Source organism: Lepidochelys kempii, chromosome 7 (genome assembly GCF_965140265.1).
Source record: "Lepidochelys kempii isolate rLepKem1 chromosome 7, rLepKem1.hap2, whole genome shotgun sequence".
NCBI lineage: Eukaryota > Metazoa > Chordata > Testudines > Cheloniidae > Lepidochelys > Lepidochelys kempii.
The window spans coordinates 111665246-111683435 of NC_133262.1; the positions used below are offsets into that span (position 1 = coordinate 111665246).

General features: G+C 39.5%; 1 protein-coding gene across 1 annotated transcript in view; it reads left to right on the top strand.

Moving 5' to 3' along the window:
• The window catches only part of HSPA12A (heat shock protein family A (Hsp70) member 12A), an 86369-nt gene that overhangs the window by 27658 nt on the left and 40521 nt on the right, over window positions 1-18190 (top strand). Inside the window, exons 3-6 of the mRNA XM_073354259.1 lie at window positions 3960-4087; window positions 12665-12851; window positions 13799-13903; window positions 17177-17293. Of these exons, the coding sequence (XP_073210360.1) occupies window positions 3960-4087; window positions 12665-12851; window positions 13799-13903; window positions 17177-17293 (537 nt within the window). The remainder of the gene's footprint in view (window positions 1-3959; window positions 4088-12664; window positions 12852-13798; window positions 13904-17176; window positions 17294-18190) is intronic.

The following is an 18190-nucleotide window of genomic DNA, read 5'->3' on the forward strand; positions in this document are numbered from 1 at the left end:
CGCAATGCACGTTCTACTCACAAAACAGTGGTGCTCAGAATGTGTCATTGCCATTGTAGAATCCCTTCCCCAGCTTCACCAGGCTTTGCACATCAAGTTCAAAGCTGTTTATCCTTACCTTAAGGTTTTTCACCGCTCAGCCCCTGCTTAGATTTCTGCATTCATTTCCTCGTCCCCTCACTCAGTCCAACTCTCCCACCCTTTGCCTCTTTCTCCAACTCATGACCTCATGCCGTGTTCTGCACTGCTCCTTAAACTTGGAACTCCCTCTCTCTTCTTGATTATCAAGCAGCCACCTATCTCTTTAGTGATATCTCTCCTGTGAATGCACTACTCCTGCAAAGCCTTTTAATGGTGCACCAGTGAAGTGTATAATTAGAGAAATCAAGGATAAGAATCCTCAAAGTTTGAGATTAGTCCTTCATCAGGTCATCCCTGGTGTGGCGCTTTTCTGTTTTCTCTGTTGTAAATAGGAAGCCCTTTGAGGCAGGGTCTATAGTCCTTTAGTTATTTACAGCACAGAGTATACTGACACTGCTCTGTAAAATGTAAAGGGGTTGTCCAGGTAGAGTCATGTGGGGGAATGTCCTTTTCTAGACTAAGAAGGCATAATTTTATAGAAGGGAAGATCAGTGTGTGAACTGAGTAATACATTTTCCAGAATGCCCAACCCTCATCAGCCCTATGCAGCCAGCAGTGATTCCGAACAGCTCTCTGAAAATATCCAGATGCCTGATACTCAGTTTATCCACCAAATCTTCATGTTTCTGAACTCCAGGACCTTACTCCTCATCACCAATCTCCAACAAGTCTTGGCACGTAGGTGGCCCTTAAGGGAGTCAGTTAGTAGGATCCAGGGGCTTCAATGAAAGAAGGAATGGTGGGTCTGAATATCTACTGAACGTGGAGACCCCTGAATCTCCAAATAACAGCCTGTTTGCCCATCCCTGTTTCAGGGTGGGTAAAAGCCAATTTAAATCAAATCAATCACATTTTAATAAAAATAAATCTAATTTAAATAAAAATATTTTGTATTTAAATTAAATTCAGGGTTGTTTATTTTTTACAGTAAACTATTGAAAATTAATTTTGAAATTGACAATCTAGGTTAGGGCCTGAATTTATTATAATCTGTTAAAATCATTTAAATTAAATACAAATAATAATATTAAGCAGTACATGTATGTTGCCAAGTTTTAAAGAAAGTCAAAATACTGAACTGTTGGAAGTTGCTGGCTAAGCATCTGAACTCATGGTTTGTTTGAAGTGCTAACCCAGCTTTTTGACAGCAGTAACCTCTTCTGCAGGCTGAGAGAGAATGTTTCCTTCATCGCTGTTTGTTCAGCTAGTTCAGTGACTAGTTCATTCAAAGCTAAGAAACCAAGTGGGAATTGAAAAAGCTTGTTTTTCTCTTCTAGTATATGAATAAAAACTGAGTAGGAGAGCTACTATTTTGAAGGACATTGTGACCAGAAATAATCAGTTCAATTCACTAACTACAGATAATACTTCCTTTGTTTACTAAATCAGTTCGTTTTAAATGCAAAATGTGTTTTGATAAACTTTTTTTCTTATGTATTCAGTAGTTTTATATAATCCAAAAAATAAAATTCTGTTTTTGAGCATTTTTAATTAAATCTTAATTTCCACCCAAATAGAACGCAACTCAGATCACAAGTATAAAATCATCATCAAGTAAATAAATCGTTCACCATTTTCTAACATAATAAAAATGTAAAAATTAAGAATTTGAATAAATGTAGGTTATGCTATCTAACTGCATTTAAAAATGTGTATGGATCTAGCGTGTCCTCCTGGTTAGCACTGCATTTCACGTAAAGGCTATTTTTATTTGCAAATCAACATGTTTTAATGGTTACCAGCCAATGGGAATCAACCTTTCTTTAGGAAAATAACTAAAACGTACAAATGCAAAACATGATCAAAATTGATTATTTAAATTAAGGTTTCCTGCTTGTTGATTGAACTCATAACTAAAATTGGTGATTTAAATTGCTTTGATTTAAATCAATCCACCCACCCTTATCAAATGAGGTATTTAGAGCCTCATTTGATAAGAGGCCAAATGTTTCCATGTTTTGTGCATGAGTTGGTTAGTTCCTCATTCCATTTGGCTTTTGATGATGTGTAAGGGGCAAAGGGTGTAGAAAGTTTACATCACAGTTAAGGAACCATGCATCTGTATTTGGGCTAAATCTCTTTAAGCTTGTCCCTTCAGACAGTTTAGTAAGGTATCGTTTGCTGTATACATTTTGTTAATTATGCTGTAGCTTGCAACTACAGTTTACTGTGACAATTGCCTTGCCCCTTGCAGTCAGATGTAAAGGGCTGATAAAATTGTTACTGAGAGTAGCACAGTACACAAAAAGGTGATTAGTATAAGAGTGTTTATGTTCTGGTGTGTTTACTATGACTCTCCCAGTGGAAGTTGTGTGATATCCTCTCAGTATGTGCAATGGTGGGTTTGCAGACAAGAGAATATGTGGACGGAACTGGGGCATAAGCTAACTTCTACATTTTCAGAAGTGACTAGTGATTTTGGGTGCTCAACTGGAGACACTTTTAAGAGGCCTAATTTTCAGAGAGTGGGTGTTTTAGGAGTATCTGAAGTTAGGCACCCAAAATGACTAGTCAGTTTTGAAAATTTAGGACAAGAACTTCTGTGGGTGGCCACCTTCCAGGTTTTTTAAGCTGAACAATCTAATTGATTGTGTCTCTTTAAAATGTAATAAAAACATAAGCTGTGTCTATAAACTGTTTTGACACCCTTCAAGGGAAGGCACTAATAAGTGCAAGGTGTGAATTTCATAGTTAAGGTTGAATTAAGTTTTGCATTTTGTATACAATACAGTATATTTCCATATCCATGGTGGCAAAATCCATGGCCAAATGGTAGAACTATGTGATACAGGGTAGAAACATACAATGAGTAAAATTTTATCATAGACCTCGCTTATACTCTGTTCATTAATCTGTTTCTGCCAGGATTTATTCCATCAGTCCAGCTCCCTGAGCAGCTTCAAATAGATGCCTTTTTCTTTAAAAAAATATCAAACCGCCACACAAATATTTCTTCCTATTTCCTACAAAACGACAGTGGTCCAGGGCCCGGAACAAGCAATATTCAGCTTCATGTCAATAACTAGTTAAAGGCCTGATATTTCATGAGTGCACAAAGCTAGAAATGGGGGCTGTATGCCAGAGAAAAGGGGAGAATCTTGGTTTTCCTGTGGGACCCTCAGCAGTTTAAAGACATTTTTAGAGATGTTTTCAATTCATTAGTTTAAAATTTTCTCTCCTCTGAGTCCTGTCAAACTAAACTGATTGTAACTAAGGCCCATGGATTTACAGGCAGAAGGATATTAGAATTAGTCCTAATACAATCTCCAGAATGTTTCCAGAATAGGTTTTCCAAAAAAGATGCAGCAATATATGATGCTGTGGTGCGGTATAAAGCTTTACTGGCAGGTATTGGGTTGGCCTGCACACCTTCCTGCTGGCTTCACCATTTCTGAGCAGTCTTACTTGTGCTTATATACCTTTTATAATTTACTATGTATTCCATGTATGGTATCACTATCATGTATTCCATATATGATACACAGAGGTATAACATGTTTTTCAGCTAATACATTTCTAAAAGTTTGGTAGCTAGCCGTGTAGGTCTCAGCTGTTACTGGAAGTGAACACGAAAGGATTTCTGATTCATTTGGATTTGTGTGAAAGGTACCAGAATTAACTGTTAGTTTGGTTGTACATTGCATTTCCGTGCCCATTAAGGGATATAGACTACTGACATGGTTCTGGGGGACCGCACTTTTCTGCAGGAGACAGATGAATGCTTTGCTGCAGTTCAGAGCCACTGAAAAGTAGGACAGATTACAATTCCTTCTCTAAACAGTGACTCAAAATCTGTTCTGTTTCTGTTATTTTAACAGAAGGACTCTGATACAAATGACGCTGTAGAGCAGTCATTCCTTGTTGTTGTGGCTATTGATTTTGGCACGACATCCAGTGGCTACGCCTACAGCTTCACCAAGGAGCCAGAATGTATTCGTGTAATGAGGTAAGGGCTGCATTGCAGCATTGAGCTCTTGATGGTGACAGTGTGTACTATCTGCAGTTGCTACATCTGAGGTCAGCATGGGTTTGGAATGACTGGATTTGTATACAGCCACCAATGCGAAAACCCCCTTTCATGGTGTAAATTTCTCCTATGTCCCTATCTTATTTTAATTGCTTTAATAATAAACATAAACATGTTCTCTGTGAGTCTTATTGCTCAGGTTTATAAAATGGTGTGAATTAAAGGAGGAATCTGCTGGCAAAGTATACAGAAGCATTCAGGGAGCAGTTATAACTGTGGCGGTCGTGACTTTGTTATCCATGTGCATTTCTCTGTTAGGCACTTTGGGATAATGGTAGTTCCAAAAGTGCCTAATAGAGAAATCACTGCACATGGGGTGGGTGCAAGGCCCTTGTCCTTTTGCCTCATATCATACAGAATTTGGCAGGTACAAGCTGGCATATTTGCACATCTTATTATTTAGAAACCTTGGATAAAAATTTCCGAGGTCCCTAATTCCCATTTTCAAAATAGACCGAGATACCTAGGAGCTTGTCACTTTTGAAAATGTGACTTAGGATCCTAAGTCACTTAGGACCAGATTTTCCAAGGTGTTCAGCACCCACAGTTGGAGACAGATTTTCAGAAATGCTCAGCTCCCAATTAGGCATCTAAATTAAGAGGCCAGATTTGCAAAAATGCTCAGCTGGATGCCTTTGAAGATCTGGTCACTAGGCTCTTTTGAAAATTTTACTCCTCATCTCTCCACATTGCAGAATGATATGGGGGAGAGGGGGTTAAGAGAGCTAAGAACAATGATGGTTATTGCTATGGGTGTCCTTAAATATTTTCAAACTGAAGAGAAGCATTTAGGCTGAAATACCATTGCTTTATGATGCTCTAATTAAATTTTAAGAAATGGTGCAGTTTGCAGTTCTGAGCAGTAGGTGGACCCTAACTGAAATAAGTAGGAGAAAGTTGTGCATATTCATTTAAAGGGGAAAGTTTACCTCTCCTAGCATCTCAGTAGGAGGTAGTGAACAGAGAGAGAGAAGGTTCCACCAGGGAAGTAGAGTGGCTGTGACCCTCTGTGATCAACAGCAAGGAATCAACCCAGTTACAGTGACCACTGAACACCACAACTTACTTAAAAGTGGGGAAAGTCTAGAAAAATAAGACACACCTTAAGATGCCCCTTCTGCTGAAGGTGCAAGGAGGCAAACGGCATAAAGTTAGCTATGCCAGGGATTCCCCAATATCCCTGGACTCCCTCTTCCCCTGTTATGGCAGCTTTCCATCTGGAGCAGGGCAAAGGGGATCTGGTCTTCTCAAGCTAATGGTGCATCCGTAAGTCAAGTAATGTAGCTGTCTAAGGTACGTTACCTAAATTATTCCTGCATATAGTTGTGTACACAACATTTTTTTGACTGCAGTTATTTGCACCCACAAATTGTTGGTTCAAAAACAGAGGCTAGTGTATGAAGATTTGGACCATTTAAATTTGTTACTTTGGGAGGGGTGCATAAACCCGTGGTAATGTTATGTTAAGGTTGTTAAGCACTCAAAAGTCAGAAAATGTAAAAGTGAAGCTTAACTCTACCACTTATATGCATGTATGCATACAAAATACCTGTTAGTTATGTGATGACATATTGTTTCTCAAATAATATAATGTAATACAGCTTTTTCCCCTGCGAATTTGATACGTATGCATCTAGTAATGTGATCAAAATATAAAGACTACTGTGATGGATACACAAAAGGAAAAGAGCACTGGAAAATGAGCTCCTTAGGAAAAGTTTTGTGTTTTCTTTTTTCATTGCCCATAATTCAAAATTGACTTCAGTCTTACTAAAAATATCTTTCTTTAAAGAAAAGAAAAGATAAATTATACCCTTGTGTAGAGAACAAATTATGGGAAATTTCAGCCCAAAAGGTGAATGGTTTGGAAAGTTGAGTGTATGAAAATATTAACTGTAGCAATCACTTTTGTCATGAGGCAAATTACTATTCATCCTTCTGGAAGTCTGAAAATTGGAGTAAAAAGGACTACAGTGCTACTAACCAAATGAGACATGCTGTAATTCTTCTAAGCAGAGAAACTATCTGTGGACAGTCCTGATTGTGCAGTCAACGTCTGTGGTCAGTTTATAAAAAGCCTTTCTGCCCCACTCATCAAGGGTCCTTCAAGAAACCCACAATGCAATTCATGAAAAGGTACTTGGTGCTACCAGTTGGAGACAGGTAGATACCAAGCACCACAGAGATGTATGGGAGGCAGAATTGGACCCATATTCATAGTAAGTTTGCATATCCATTTTTGACAGTAAATTAGTTTTTAAATGAAAAATTAAATTCTTGATTTTAATTGTTAAAATAGGGGATCTGGATGCAATACTGGAAGAAACGGCATTTCTGAGATTGTACTTTAGTGATCCCAAACTGTGCTATTGACAGGGCCATTCTTACAAAGCCGTAGCACAGTGGTGCCTCTGGCCCACCACTGCTTAACATCTTAAACTAAGCCTGTAACATACTGTGGAAATTTTAGGTAGTGACACCATCCAAACTTTTAGACCCAACATTTGACCTGTAGTATCTTAAGTACTCAACCTGCATTTGGATCCACACCCTGTACTTGTGCAGAGCCCAGTTAAAAGCATAGGGCTTCATACAGCTGCAGAGGTCTGCCAGTGCAGATGTTATTGCAGGGTTAGACAATCAAAAAGTAGTTGCAGTACAATTGATGGAAAATACTCTCCAAATCTTAAATATCACTTTACCACTCACTTGCTGAGAAATTATTTGGTATAGAACCTAGACAAAACCAATGCCAACAAAGGGAACAACATGCTGTTATGGTGACTTGGATATGTGTAGACATTATTTTAGATGCTAGTGCAAAACAAGGAGTAAAGGAAGAAGCCATGTTTCTTTCAAGCTAGAAAGAATTTTTTTTTAAAGTTTACCGAATTGGAAGGATAAAATTTGAAGGAAAATAAATGTGGTACCCACATTTCCAGTGTGGCATAACTAGCGCCTTAATAACAAGAACAATTACAAAAATTACTGACTCTTACATGCTTTTACCCATGAAGTTGTGTTCAGAAAGTGCATGAAATATGCTCTTGGCAGTAACACACAACTATAGATTTATATTTTCATTGTCTCTTAATTACTATAGAGAATTTGGGGGAAAGTGTTTCATGATCCTGTTCCAGCTATAACGTGTTTATGAAATTATGAAGTTCAGTGAAAAAACATAATTTTAAAAGGTTAAGAAGTTTGACAACCAGTAGTTCAGAGGGCATTAAGAAGCTCAAAATATTTACATAATTAGGGTTACATGTAATATAATTTATAAATATTTGAGCACAGGAAATGTCACTTCCAACTGAACTTCCAACATTCTTGAGAATGTTTACATTAAAATGTAGCACACCAGTGATACATTGTCGTCTTTCCTTGCTGAAATCTTGGTTCTCTGCCTAACATTGATCCTTTCCAGACACTTGGATTTCTGGTTACCTTCTAACAAAGCTGCTTTTCTGTAAAATGTCTCAAAGTAGTATCGTTTTGATTTTCAACTACAAATTCCTCCTTTGGTACAAGAGCAGACCACAAGGTTTCAGTGATATAGATTACTAGGCTACTGGATCTCAGCAGCATTGTAGCATGCTATATGCATGGGAAATATAATCTGCAGGCAAACCAAGATGATCATTTTGACTCCAGTTGTTATTTGTTGTAAGCGCCAGTACTTGCAAACAAAGAAAAACTTCTAGGAACTGATCCAGCAAAGCACTTAAAGCATGTGCTTAATTTTAAGTATGTAAGTAGTCCCATTGACTTCAGTGCTTCGAATTCAGCATGTGCTTAAGTTCTTTGCTAGATCAGTATCTAATTTACCTTGATTGCATAGTTTTAGTTTTGGTTTTAGCAGTTACAGTACTTCATGTCTGTAAAGTCCCATTAACTCCTCAGTGTTTCTGTCAAGATATTTGTAAGGTCCTTACCGTAATCCATGTCATGGGTTAGGAAGAAATATCTTGCATACTCTGAAGAATACCTATCGACTGATAGTGATTTACACAAAGCTCTAAATATTTAGGCTGATGCTTAAATAACAGATACTTGAATTTGTCTAAGTATTTTATGGGGGGAGACACAAATTCATAGGAAAATGGATGCAATTTTAAAACAAATGTTAGGTGCATGATCTCCCCTGGGTCCACACATGGAACTACTTCCATTGATGCCCATGGGAATTCCACACATGGAGGAGAAGAGAATGTCCTCTTGCCTCAGTGTTGCCAGTGTACTACTTCTGCTGTCAAGAATCTTGTTTCTTTGATTAAGTTTCTGCTCTAGATCCACTCCCCCCCTCACTGCCAGGATCACTCCCTTAACTGCATCTTTGTCAGCCCGATGCATGTGTAGAGAAAAAGCAATCATGTGATCTTAACAGTAACCATTGTTCTCCCTCTTCCTACCAACCCTCCCTTTGTCTCTCATTGCCCCTTGTAAAGTAGGGACAGATCCTCTGCTTCTGAAAACTGGCTCTGCTATCGTCAATGGAGCTACGCCAGTTTAGCCTGCTGAGGATCTGGCCTGTTATGTCTAAACTAAAGCAAAGATCCTGCAATGAGGTCTGCATGGACCGATCCCTAGCCCCTCTCCAGCTCCCCTGATGTCAAGGGACATTTCATACATGGAGGTAGAATACTATTACTTTGCATTTATATTGTGCTTTTCATACATGCATCTCAAGGTATGTTATATAAAGGAAGGTGAGCATTATTACCCTCACTTTGCAGACGGGCTAATTTAGATGCAAAGAGGATAAGTGATGTGCCTAAAGGGGTTGAAATCCTCACACCATTGAAGTTAATGGCAAGCTCCCATTATAAGCTTCCACAGAGCCAGAAATTTCCTCTGTGAGTCAGTGGCAGAATCATGAGTAGAACACAGGTAACCTAACTCAGTCCCCAGGACCACAGCTTCCCTTCTCTAGAAGAGAATAGATGCCATACGAGTCTTTTTAAAGGCCTGTATTATTATTAAAACTAAAGTCAAACTTCCCATTATATTTATTTATTGCGGCTTGTATGTCTGAGCAGAGGTGTACATTGAGATTTTTAAAGCTGCCTGAGGGATTTGGAGGCCAGATTTCCATTAGAAGTAATTGGGAATTGTGCATTTAAATCACCTAGGTAACTTTGGAAATCTCAGCCGTAATGGAGTGACATGTTGGGCTGCCAGGTTTAGCTGCAGCTTAAGTGCATTCAGTCTAGAAAAAGGCATAATCCACCTGTCCATAAAGAAAATAAACAGGGCCATCATTATCTAGCTCCTGAGTACATTTTCTATTAATGGAACTTTCCGGAAATTACTCAGCATGAATCATTGAGGATTCCTTCTCCAAATGATACCGTTCTGCTTCCCTGGATTTATATCTTATGTGTGGGACTTCAACATTTTGGTTGAAAAGTCTTTTCTGTTCATTTGCAACTCGTATAAAATATATACAATAGGTAAAACAAAGCATGCTAAATTTAATATGCTATCTTATATGCAGAGGAAGTAGCTCGGCCTGTAGTTAACATTGCCCAAAACTCCTATTATAAGACCCTGTTCCCAGTGGCTTATAACTTTGCCAAATGCTAACTGTTCAGGCTGAAATTTTCCATATCATGTCTGCCTCAAGCTGGATTTTAGCCCAATCCAGCAAAAATAGTTCAGCTGCCTCAGAGGATGAGAGTGAGGGAAAATATGTTGTTTTGCCATGTTAAAAGAAATTTACAACTTTTTGGTTGAAATCCCTAGTGTCCCCATGCTTTGGAACTGGGACTTGAAAATTCGCAGCAGGGAAAGCCTTGGTGTCAGGGATGTGCCTTTTTCTGTCCCCCTGAAAATTTGCCCAAATTTGGCTAATTATAAGATTCTGAACAGTCCTGGTTTACACTTGCTCAGTAGAGATGGCTTAGAATTCCCCATAAAGCAGATGCACATGCTTCATCCTGGGCCTGCAGGGGCTGAACAGGACTTCCCTTTAAATTTTCCTCTAAGTTGCTGGGGGCTGATGTAGTGCCAGGCACAGGAACTGAGAGCAAGGAAACTGTCTCTCTTGTGCTCTCAATGTTCCCTAAAGCTGACCAGTCTGATCAGACAGTCTAGTCTGGTGCTTGATGGATGAGGAGAAGAAGAAAGGCAGAGAGACAATTGTAGAAGAGAGGTTTAGTCAGAAGTGTTTGCAGTCCCTGTATGCATAGCATTGACACACAGTACTGCTGATTCTTCTGAAAGGGAGAGGCTTTCTTTACATAACCATAAAATTACACAGAAAAAACCAACATTATGGTCACAAAGTCATGCACTCAAAAATTAGGAAATGCCAGAAATAAGGTTGCTTATGCAACCTCAAATTGGACTCCTTGTGTGTATGCGTTATGATTATGACTGCTTGAAAATTTTCCACTTAAACTGTTTTTTGACTGAAAATTGAGTGTTTAGCCAAACGAAATCTAAAATATTTCTTCTCAAAACCAGAAATACTCAGTTTTGAATGGTCATCGCAGTGCCTCAGGGGAGTTGTTGGGTGTCTTATGCCTCCAGTTTCCCCTGTCGGCTGTGTTCCCCAGCTAGACTACATCTCTGACAATACACCATGTTCAGAGACTCCCATGATGCATCATGGCAGATCTGCAAGAGGGGACACTGCGGTGCATCCTGAGGGAACATAGCTTGGCCAGGGAGCCAAGGCACCTGAAAATACAACTCTTGTGAGGTTCCACAGCTGCTTGCTTCCCTCCTACCCCCACAAAAGATCAAAATTGTCCACAGGGGAAAATACCTTATTTTTCAACCAGCTCTAATTATGATGCAGTCTTTGATTACATGATCACATACTGTTTACCCACAGGTTCCCTGCCTCATTCAGTGCACAGGATATACACTACTCATATATATAGGTAGTTATTCAATCTATCTATTTATCCTCTTCGGTCAGTTTGTGGCCTCATACTTTATTTTTCACACACACCATCCACTGTACCGAATATAAAACTATTGATTTCCTTATGGGTAAGGGTACGATTCTGTCACGGAGGTCACAGATTCTGTGACTTTCTGGGACCTCTATGACTTCCTTGGGGTAGGCCTGGAGCAGCTCTCAGTCCTGGAGCCGCTGGAACAGCAGTTGGGATTGGGTCAGTACCCCTGAAGCTGCCGCAGCAGCTGGCTGGCAATGAGCCCCAGAGGCGCTGGAGCAGTGGCCCCAGGGCAGAAGCACTGGCTGGGGTTGGGTCAGCCCCTGCAGCAGGAGCAGCAGTGGGGCTGGGACAGCTGACAGGTCAGCCCCTGGCAGTGCTTTCACAACCGCCCCAGAGTATTTTTAGTAAAAGTCAGAGACAGGTCGTGGGCTTCCATGAATTTTTGTTTATTGCCCGCAACCTATCCCTGACTTTTACTAAAAATACCCGTGACAGAATCTTAACCTTACTCATGGGCTTTTCTGTGGTGTTCTCACCATGATATGTGGATGCTTCACAAAAATTAATGAATTTATCTTCACAACCCCCTGGGAGGTAAGGATTTATTAATATGCTCATTTTGCAGATGGGGAACTGAGGCACAGAGAGGAAGGCTAACATTGTTTACACTCGTTTTGGATGCCCAAATTGAGATGCCTAGGGTGTTATTTTTGAGAATATTTAGCATTTTTGTAGCACATTCTGTTAAAACATGGCTCCCATTAACTTCAATCACAGCTGTGAGTGCTCAGCACTTCTGTAAATATGCCCCCTAAAGTTTCAAACAAGGTACCCAGAAAATGAGGAACACACAATCAGTGGCCAGTTGTGAAAAGTTTGTTTTAATTGACTTGTCCAGCATCACAAAAGAACTCTAGAGGCAGGGATAGAATCCAATTCTCCATGGTGACATTTGACTGGATGGGATTTCCTTGATGGGGTCTTGTGGAAATGGTGTAAATGATCATGTATTTAAAGGCTATATTACAATGCATATTGACAAGGGGGCTGATTTAAGGTTGTATGGGCAACAACTTTTGCATTTCCTAACTTTTGAGTGCTTGGCTTTGCAATCTTAATGTTCTTTTAAAGTGGGGTTTTTTGTATATAATATATATTTCATTTGTTCATTATTTTATTGATTTTCAATTATCTTGATACTGTTGTCCCCTTGTTATTCCTGTGTAGCTCACACTATGGGAGTTATATACTCATAAAGGGAAGGATATAACCATACTGTTGAAAATTTCATGACCATGTGTGAAGACTGTTAAAAGTCTGGAACAAAGTTTTCTTGGCTGTGAATAAACATTCACTTTTGGCCTAAAGAGAATTCAAATCCAAGTCTGCTCATGTGAAATTCTTCTGTGTAACCCATTGCCAGATCCAGCTTGCTTACACAATGCATTAATAAGCATGAAGTGAGCTGTAGCTCACGAAAGCTTATGCTCAAATAAATTGGTTAGTCTCTAAGGTGCCACAAGTCCTCCTTTTCATTATGAATGTTAATTATCACTAGTTTGAAGCTGGTTCATCTTTTTCCTAGGCGATGGGAAGGTGGAGATCCTGGTATATCCAATCAGAAGACTCCAACTAGTATCCTCTTAACACCAGAAAGAAAGTTTCATAGCTTCGGTTATGCAGCAAGAGATTTCTACCATGACCTGGATCCCAATGAATCCAAGCACTGGTTATATTTTGAAAAGTTTAAGATGAAGCTACACACCACTGGTGTAAGTAATAACTGAGCTCTGCTTTGATGGTTTGTATTGGTAACTAAACATATTTTCATATTGGCCATGCCAGATTTCTTTACAAATGATGAGCCAGGCATGGAGCACCAGCATTAGTACTTGTAGGAAAAAAAGGATTTGTTTATTAAGTGAAACTTACAACGTAATGCCTACTGCTTTATTTTGCTTCCCTCTCCCAGCCACAAACATTCTTCAACATTTTAATGAATGCCATTCTAAACCTTGGCAGTTTCCTCTCCTGGACTATCCTGTCCTGTCTGCTCTTTTTGAGTGAAATTCACTCCTGAGCAGAGAGCCTATCTAAGGCCTATGTACCGCTTACACCCTATTCTGAAGGCGTAAGAGGAACTTAAGAGCTACATAGCTGTAAGGGTGACCCTCTGCATGGGAGTGAATTCACCCTTAATACTTGGTGATATATTCCAAAAGGAAGTCATGTTATTATTCGACTGTACTCCCAATTATTATACTCTGACTTTACATCTTAAAATAACCATTCTAGAGTTCTGGGGGTTGGTCAATACTTTCTTTTCTAGTTTCACATCTTGGTAGGAATTCAAAATATATGATTTTTTAACCTTTACCTTGGGCTTCATTTTTTGCATGCAGTTTCATGGCTTCAATTAATTGCAGGTGCAATTTATGCAAATGAGATACTTAAATATCCGCATTACAAGCTCTGCCTACAACTATTTGTTGCCACAACTGATGGGTACAAAAAACCTGGCCTGTAACAAACAACAAAATATCACAATCCAGGAAATCTCCATGGTTGGTTAGATCCTCTCCAAAAGAAAACTAGAAAAAAAACCCCAAACAATGTACATCAGTTTTTCCTAAGCTGGTGGGTCCCAGCAAGGAAGAATTCCCTTCCCTCAAGCAATGGGATATGAATTTAACATTTACCTCTTATTTTCTTCCTTCAGAATCTCACCATGGAAACAGATCTGACAGCTGCAAACGGGAAAAAAGTCAAAGCACTTGAAATATTTGCTTACGCTCTGCAGTTCTTTAAGGAACAGGCATTAAAGGTAGGGAAAATACTTCCTTTATTCAGCTCTCTATATTTATAACTAGCACAAATGCTGCCCCAACAATTTTAACCGTGCCAAGCTTCAGCCTCCAGCAGTGTTTGATGTAAACAAAGTGGGGCAGCTGTAGGAAGTCCAGGAAAGTCGGGGACTGTGAAGCGTCCTGGATAGCCTTAAGTGATTTTCTTCCTTACAGAAAGAGCAAGAGGATGTCTTGGTATCACTGTGATGCAGAGACTGAATGTTCTCTCAATGGAATGATGCTTTTAAACCTATTATTTTCTCGTCAAGGAAAATCTTCTTGTATTTGGCATTTGCTTGAACAAAATGTGATTAAAAATCTGAATACCGGAAACTCAGTGCTTGGCATTATCTGTATGTGTAACTCTCTAGAAGTATTGGTTTCAGAGTAACAGCCGTGTTAGTCTGTATTTGCAAAAAGAAAAGGAGTACTTGTGGCACCTTAGAGACTAACCAATTTATTTGAGCATGAGCTTTCGTGAGCTACAGCTCACTTCATTGGATGCATACCGTGGAAACTGCAGCAGACTTTATATATACACAGAGAATATGAAACAATACCTCCTCCCACCCCACTGTCCTGCTGGTAATAGCTTATCTAAAGTGATCATCAGGTTGGGCCATTTCCAGCACAAATCCAGGTTTTCTCACCCTCCACCCCCCCACCCCCCCTCTTTTGGCTCCATTCATTGTGATTCTCCTCATGCTCGGGCATTCCATATTCTGTACTCATTTAAAGGTTCTCTCCTGTCTAGCAGATTGTACTCTAACTTCTTAGGGTATGCTCAAGATGCTCAAGTCCCCTATTTTGGGGGCATATGTGATACCTTGACTTTGTTCAAGTTCTCTACATCGGGCAGACTTCACCCAGTTGTGAACAGAGAGCAGATGTTGTTTTTTGTCCCTTATAGAGAATGTTTGTGTATAAAAAAATCTCACCAGCATTAGGGAGATACAGTATATGCAACATCTGTTATAGCTTATTCTCGTGTCTTGCCTCCCCTGTCTCACTTCTACTTCAAATGTAAGTGCCCACCCTTTATGTTTTTGTTTTTTCTAATAACATGGCTGATGTTTATACATAAGAGAGATGAAAGTGGTCTGGTTTCTTTGCAATAAAGAAAACAAAATTCCTAACATGAGCCTCACAAATTAGAGAGAATGGAATTGTATTCTCCCCTAACACATATTGAAAAACTGCAACACTTCACACTTCCTGTAACGTGCTTCCCAGCTGATGGTGAGGAGCTATATAGCATGTATTGTCCTACAAAAGACATTTCTTAGGTAAACAATTCATGCTACTGAAAAGGAGTACTTGTGGCACCTTAGAGACTAACCAATTTATTTGAGCATAAGCTTTCGTGAGCTACAGCTCACTTCATTGGATGCATTCAGTGGAAAATACAGTGGGGAGATTTATATTCACTGTATTTTCCACTGAATGCATCCGATGAAGTGAGCTGTAGCTCACGAAAGCTTATGCTCAGATAAATTTGTTAGTCTCTAAGGTGCCACAAGTATTCCTTTTCTTTTGTGAATACAGACTAACATGGCTGCTACTCTGAATTCATGCTTCTGTGACCCTTTCTCGGGTTGCCCAAGACTGTGAGTTACTGTGTCGCCCTCCTGTCTCTGCGAGAGAGAGTTGCTTGTGCTTCACTAGGTGTCAGCTCCCTAACACCACCAGTGTGTCAGCCACCCAGACAATCTCTCCCAGGCTCTGCCAGCCCTTACTTTGCCTTACAGGTAATAATAGGTGCACCCTAGACCCTCTGAAAGCATGTTCTGTAGTATCCAGCCTGTCACAGAAGTTACCAGGTTTGCTGTCCCTAGGGGAACCGTATACACACAGCTTGACTGGTACAACTCAGGATCATGAATTAAGAGCTGAATTCTGGACTCACATACACCAGTGCAATCTGTCTAGGGATTGCTAGGGAAGAATTTGTCCTTAAAGCTCCATTCAGGCAAGTATCACTTAAACAACCTCATTGTTAGATAGTTAACCTGCTTCTTTCTTTGAATGGGATTCATTTATTCTCTTTGATTGTTCTCTCTCTTCTTTTTGGCTGCTGTGAGAGAAGACACCAGTCTACCGCTACATTTTCAAAGCCATATTTTGGACTCCAGCTACTTTGCTTTGCCGCCACACTCGAATGTTAATGAGTCACAGAGCTGACATCATACACAGCTTGGGGAAATTCCAAGGCAAATGTGCATATTCTGGGGCACAGCTGCACAGTGACATGTACAGTTTTGCTCCGTTGCATCCTCTGGACCTGAACTGATGTAAATAAGCAGAGTTCTGTGGTATGATGTTCTGTGTATATGTGTAAAATAAAATAAGCAGTATCAATGGACCATTACTTTGTGTGTATAATAATTGATCAAACAGAGTGTTCTGGTGATATAAGATCTCTGCTTTTCCACCACAAGTTTTGAATTGTATTGTAGCTAAGCAAACACAACGCCTTGGGGAATTGCGTGTAGAAAAATGTTTTACATTCTAAAGCAGGTTGTTGTTTACCCTTTTTGGATGGAGATTTAAATAGGCCCTATAATAATGACATTTTACTTGGAACCTTTCCCGAAACATGTCCCAAATGTTACCTAATGGGCAGTGGACTACAAGCTCTTTTTAAAAAAAAGGAAAAAAATGCTACCATTTCAAAAGTAAAAAATTTTCAAGCCATCAACAGTCAAATGTTTTCAGATTCTTAGTAAGAGGAAATTATATTTTGACTCTGTCTTTTAAAAATGGATTGATCTAAATATGGTCAGTGTATAAAGCAGCCATTGACAAATTCAGATTGTAAAATACAAGGTTTGTCAGTGCTACAGCAGATAATTTGCGGGACATTAATTAGGGTGAAAGTGTGAATTCTTTAAAGTGTCTGCAGAGACCAGATTTTTACCATGGACATACATAAATATGCTATTATGTTCAGCAAAACCTAAACTCCTCATTGGAAAAACTAACTCTTCCTGCTCCATGTTAAGAAACCTTTCCATGGGCCTCTGGGAGAAGGCATGCTGTAACTGTTGGTTATATACCCCACTGTTGGTATTGTGAGCATTCTTGAAATGCCGGCTAGTGATTTAAACATTCTGATTGTAATGTAGACATAACATTAAAAAAAATTATGAAAAGGGGAAGTTACCTTCGCCAAAGCCAGCTGAAAACTATATATACTTGTAAAACAGCTGGTGTCAATCTTACATCTGTCTCTGTGTTTTCATTTGGTTTAGGAGCTCAGTGATCAAGCTGGCTCAGAGTTTGAAAACTCTGAGGTAAGATGGGTCATTACAGTGCCTGCTATTTGGAAACAGCCCGCAAAGCAGTTTATGAGACAAGCCGCATACAAGGTAAGACTGTGAAATGAGAGAGAAGGAATAACCCCCTTAAATCCCTGTAATTAGACTCACTCTAAAACATTTGTTGAGTATCACTAGCAAGAATATATTCTGCATAAAAGCAGGCCAGAGAGTAATAAAATGGACTGGGTTAGAAACACTGGAGGGCTGAGCTGCTCAAAAGCAGTATGCATCAAGTCATATGTTTTCACCCTAGTAGATGCCTGAGCTGTCTATCTAGATTCCTGTATTGGCACCCATCATTGCAGCCTCTAATCCTTCAGTCATGCTGTGCCCAGGACTCCCACTGAACTCAGTGAGAGTTCTCTATGTATGGAACAGATGCAGAATTGAGGCCCAAGAACCAGACAATTTAAATACTAGTCACAACTTTTTCTTAACTGTCAACACTGGCATCGTAACTAACAAAATAAAGTAAGAAGAGGGAGAGCAGAAATCCTCCTCTGTGGAATTATTTCCCCTTTGCCCATATTCCCACACTAGGAATGACCTGGACAGCCTGGAGAGAAAAATTAAATGCAAATATGAATTTCACTTCAGAAACAGATTATGTGCAATTTAAAAAACCCTGAAATCCTTTTAGAAAATTCATACAGTGTCTATCTGTCCTTTTATTTCAGACTCAGTTTGTGTCTTTGCTATGTTAGATGTACATATCCTTCTTTTCATTAGGATACAGGGGTGCTGGAACAATATATATAGTGGGGGTGCTGAGAGTCATTGAACCAAACTGTAAACCCTGTATATGATGGAAACCACTTCAAGCCAGGGAGAGCTGCTGCACCCCTAGTTCCAGCACCTATGTTTGGATCTTCATTTTGTATTTAATTTTTCTGGCCATTAAGAACTACATGTCCCAATGGCAGTATTGCCAGTTTGTAAGATCTC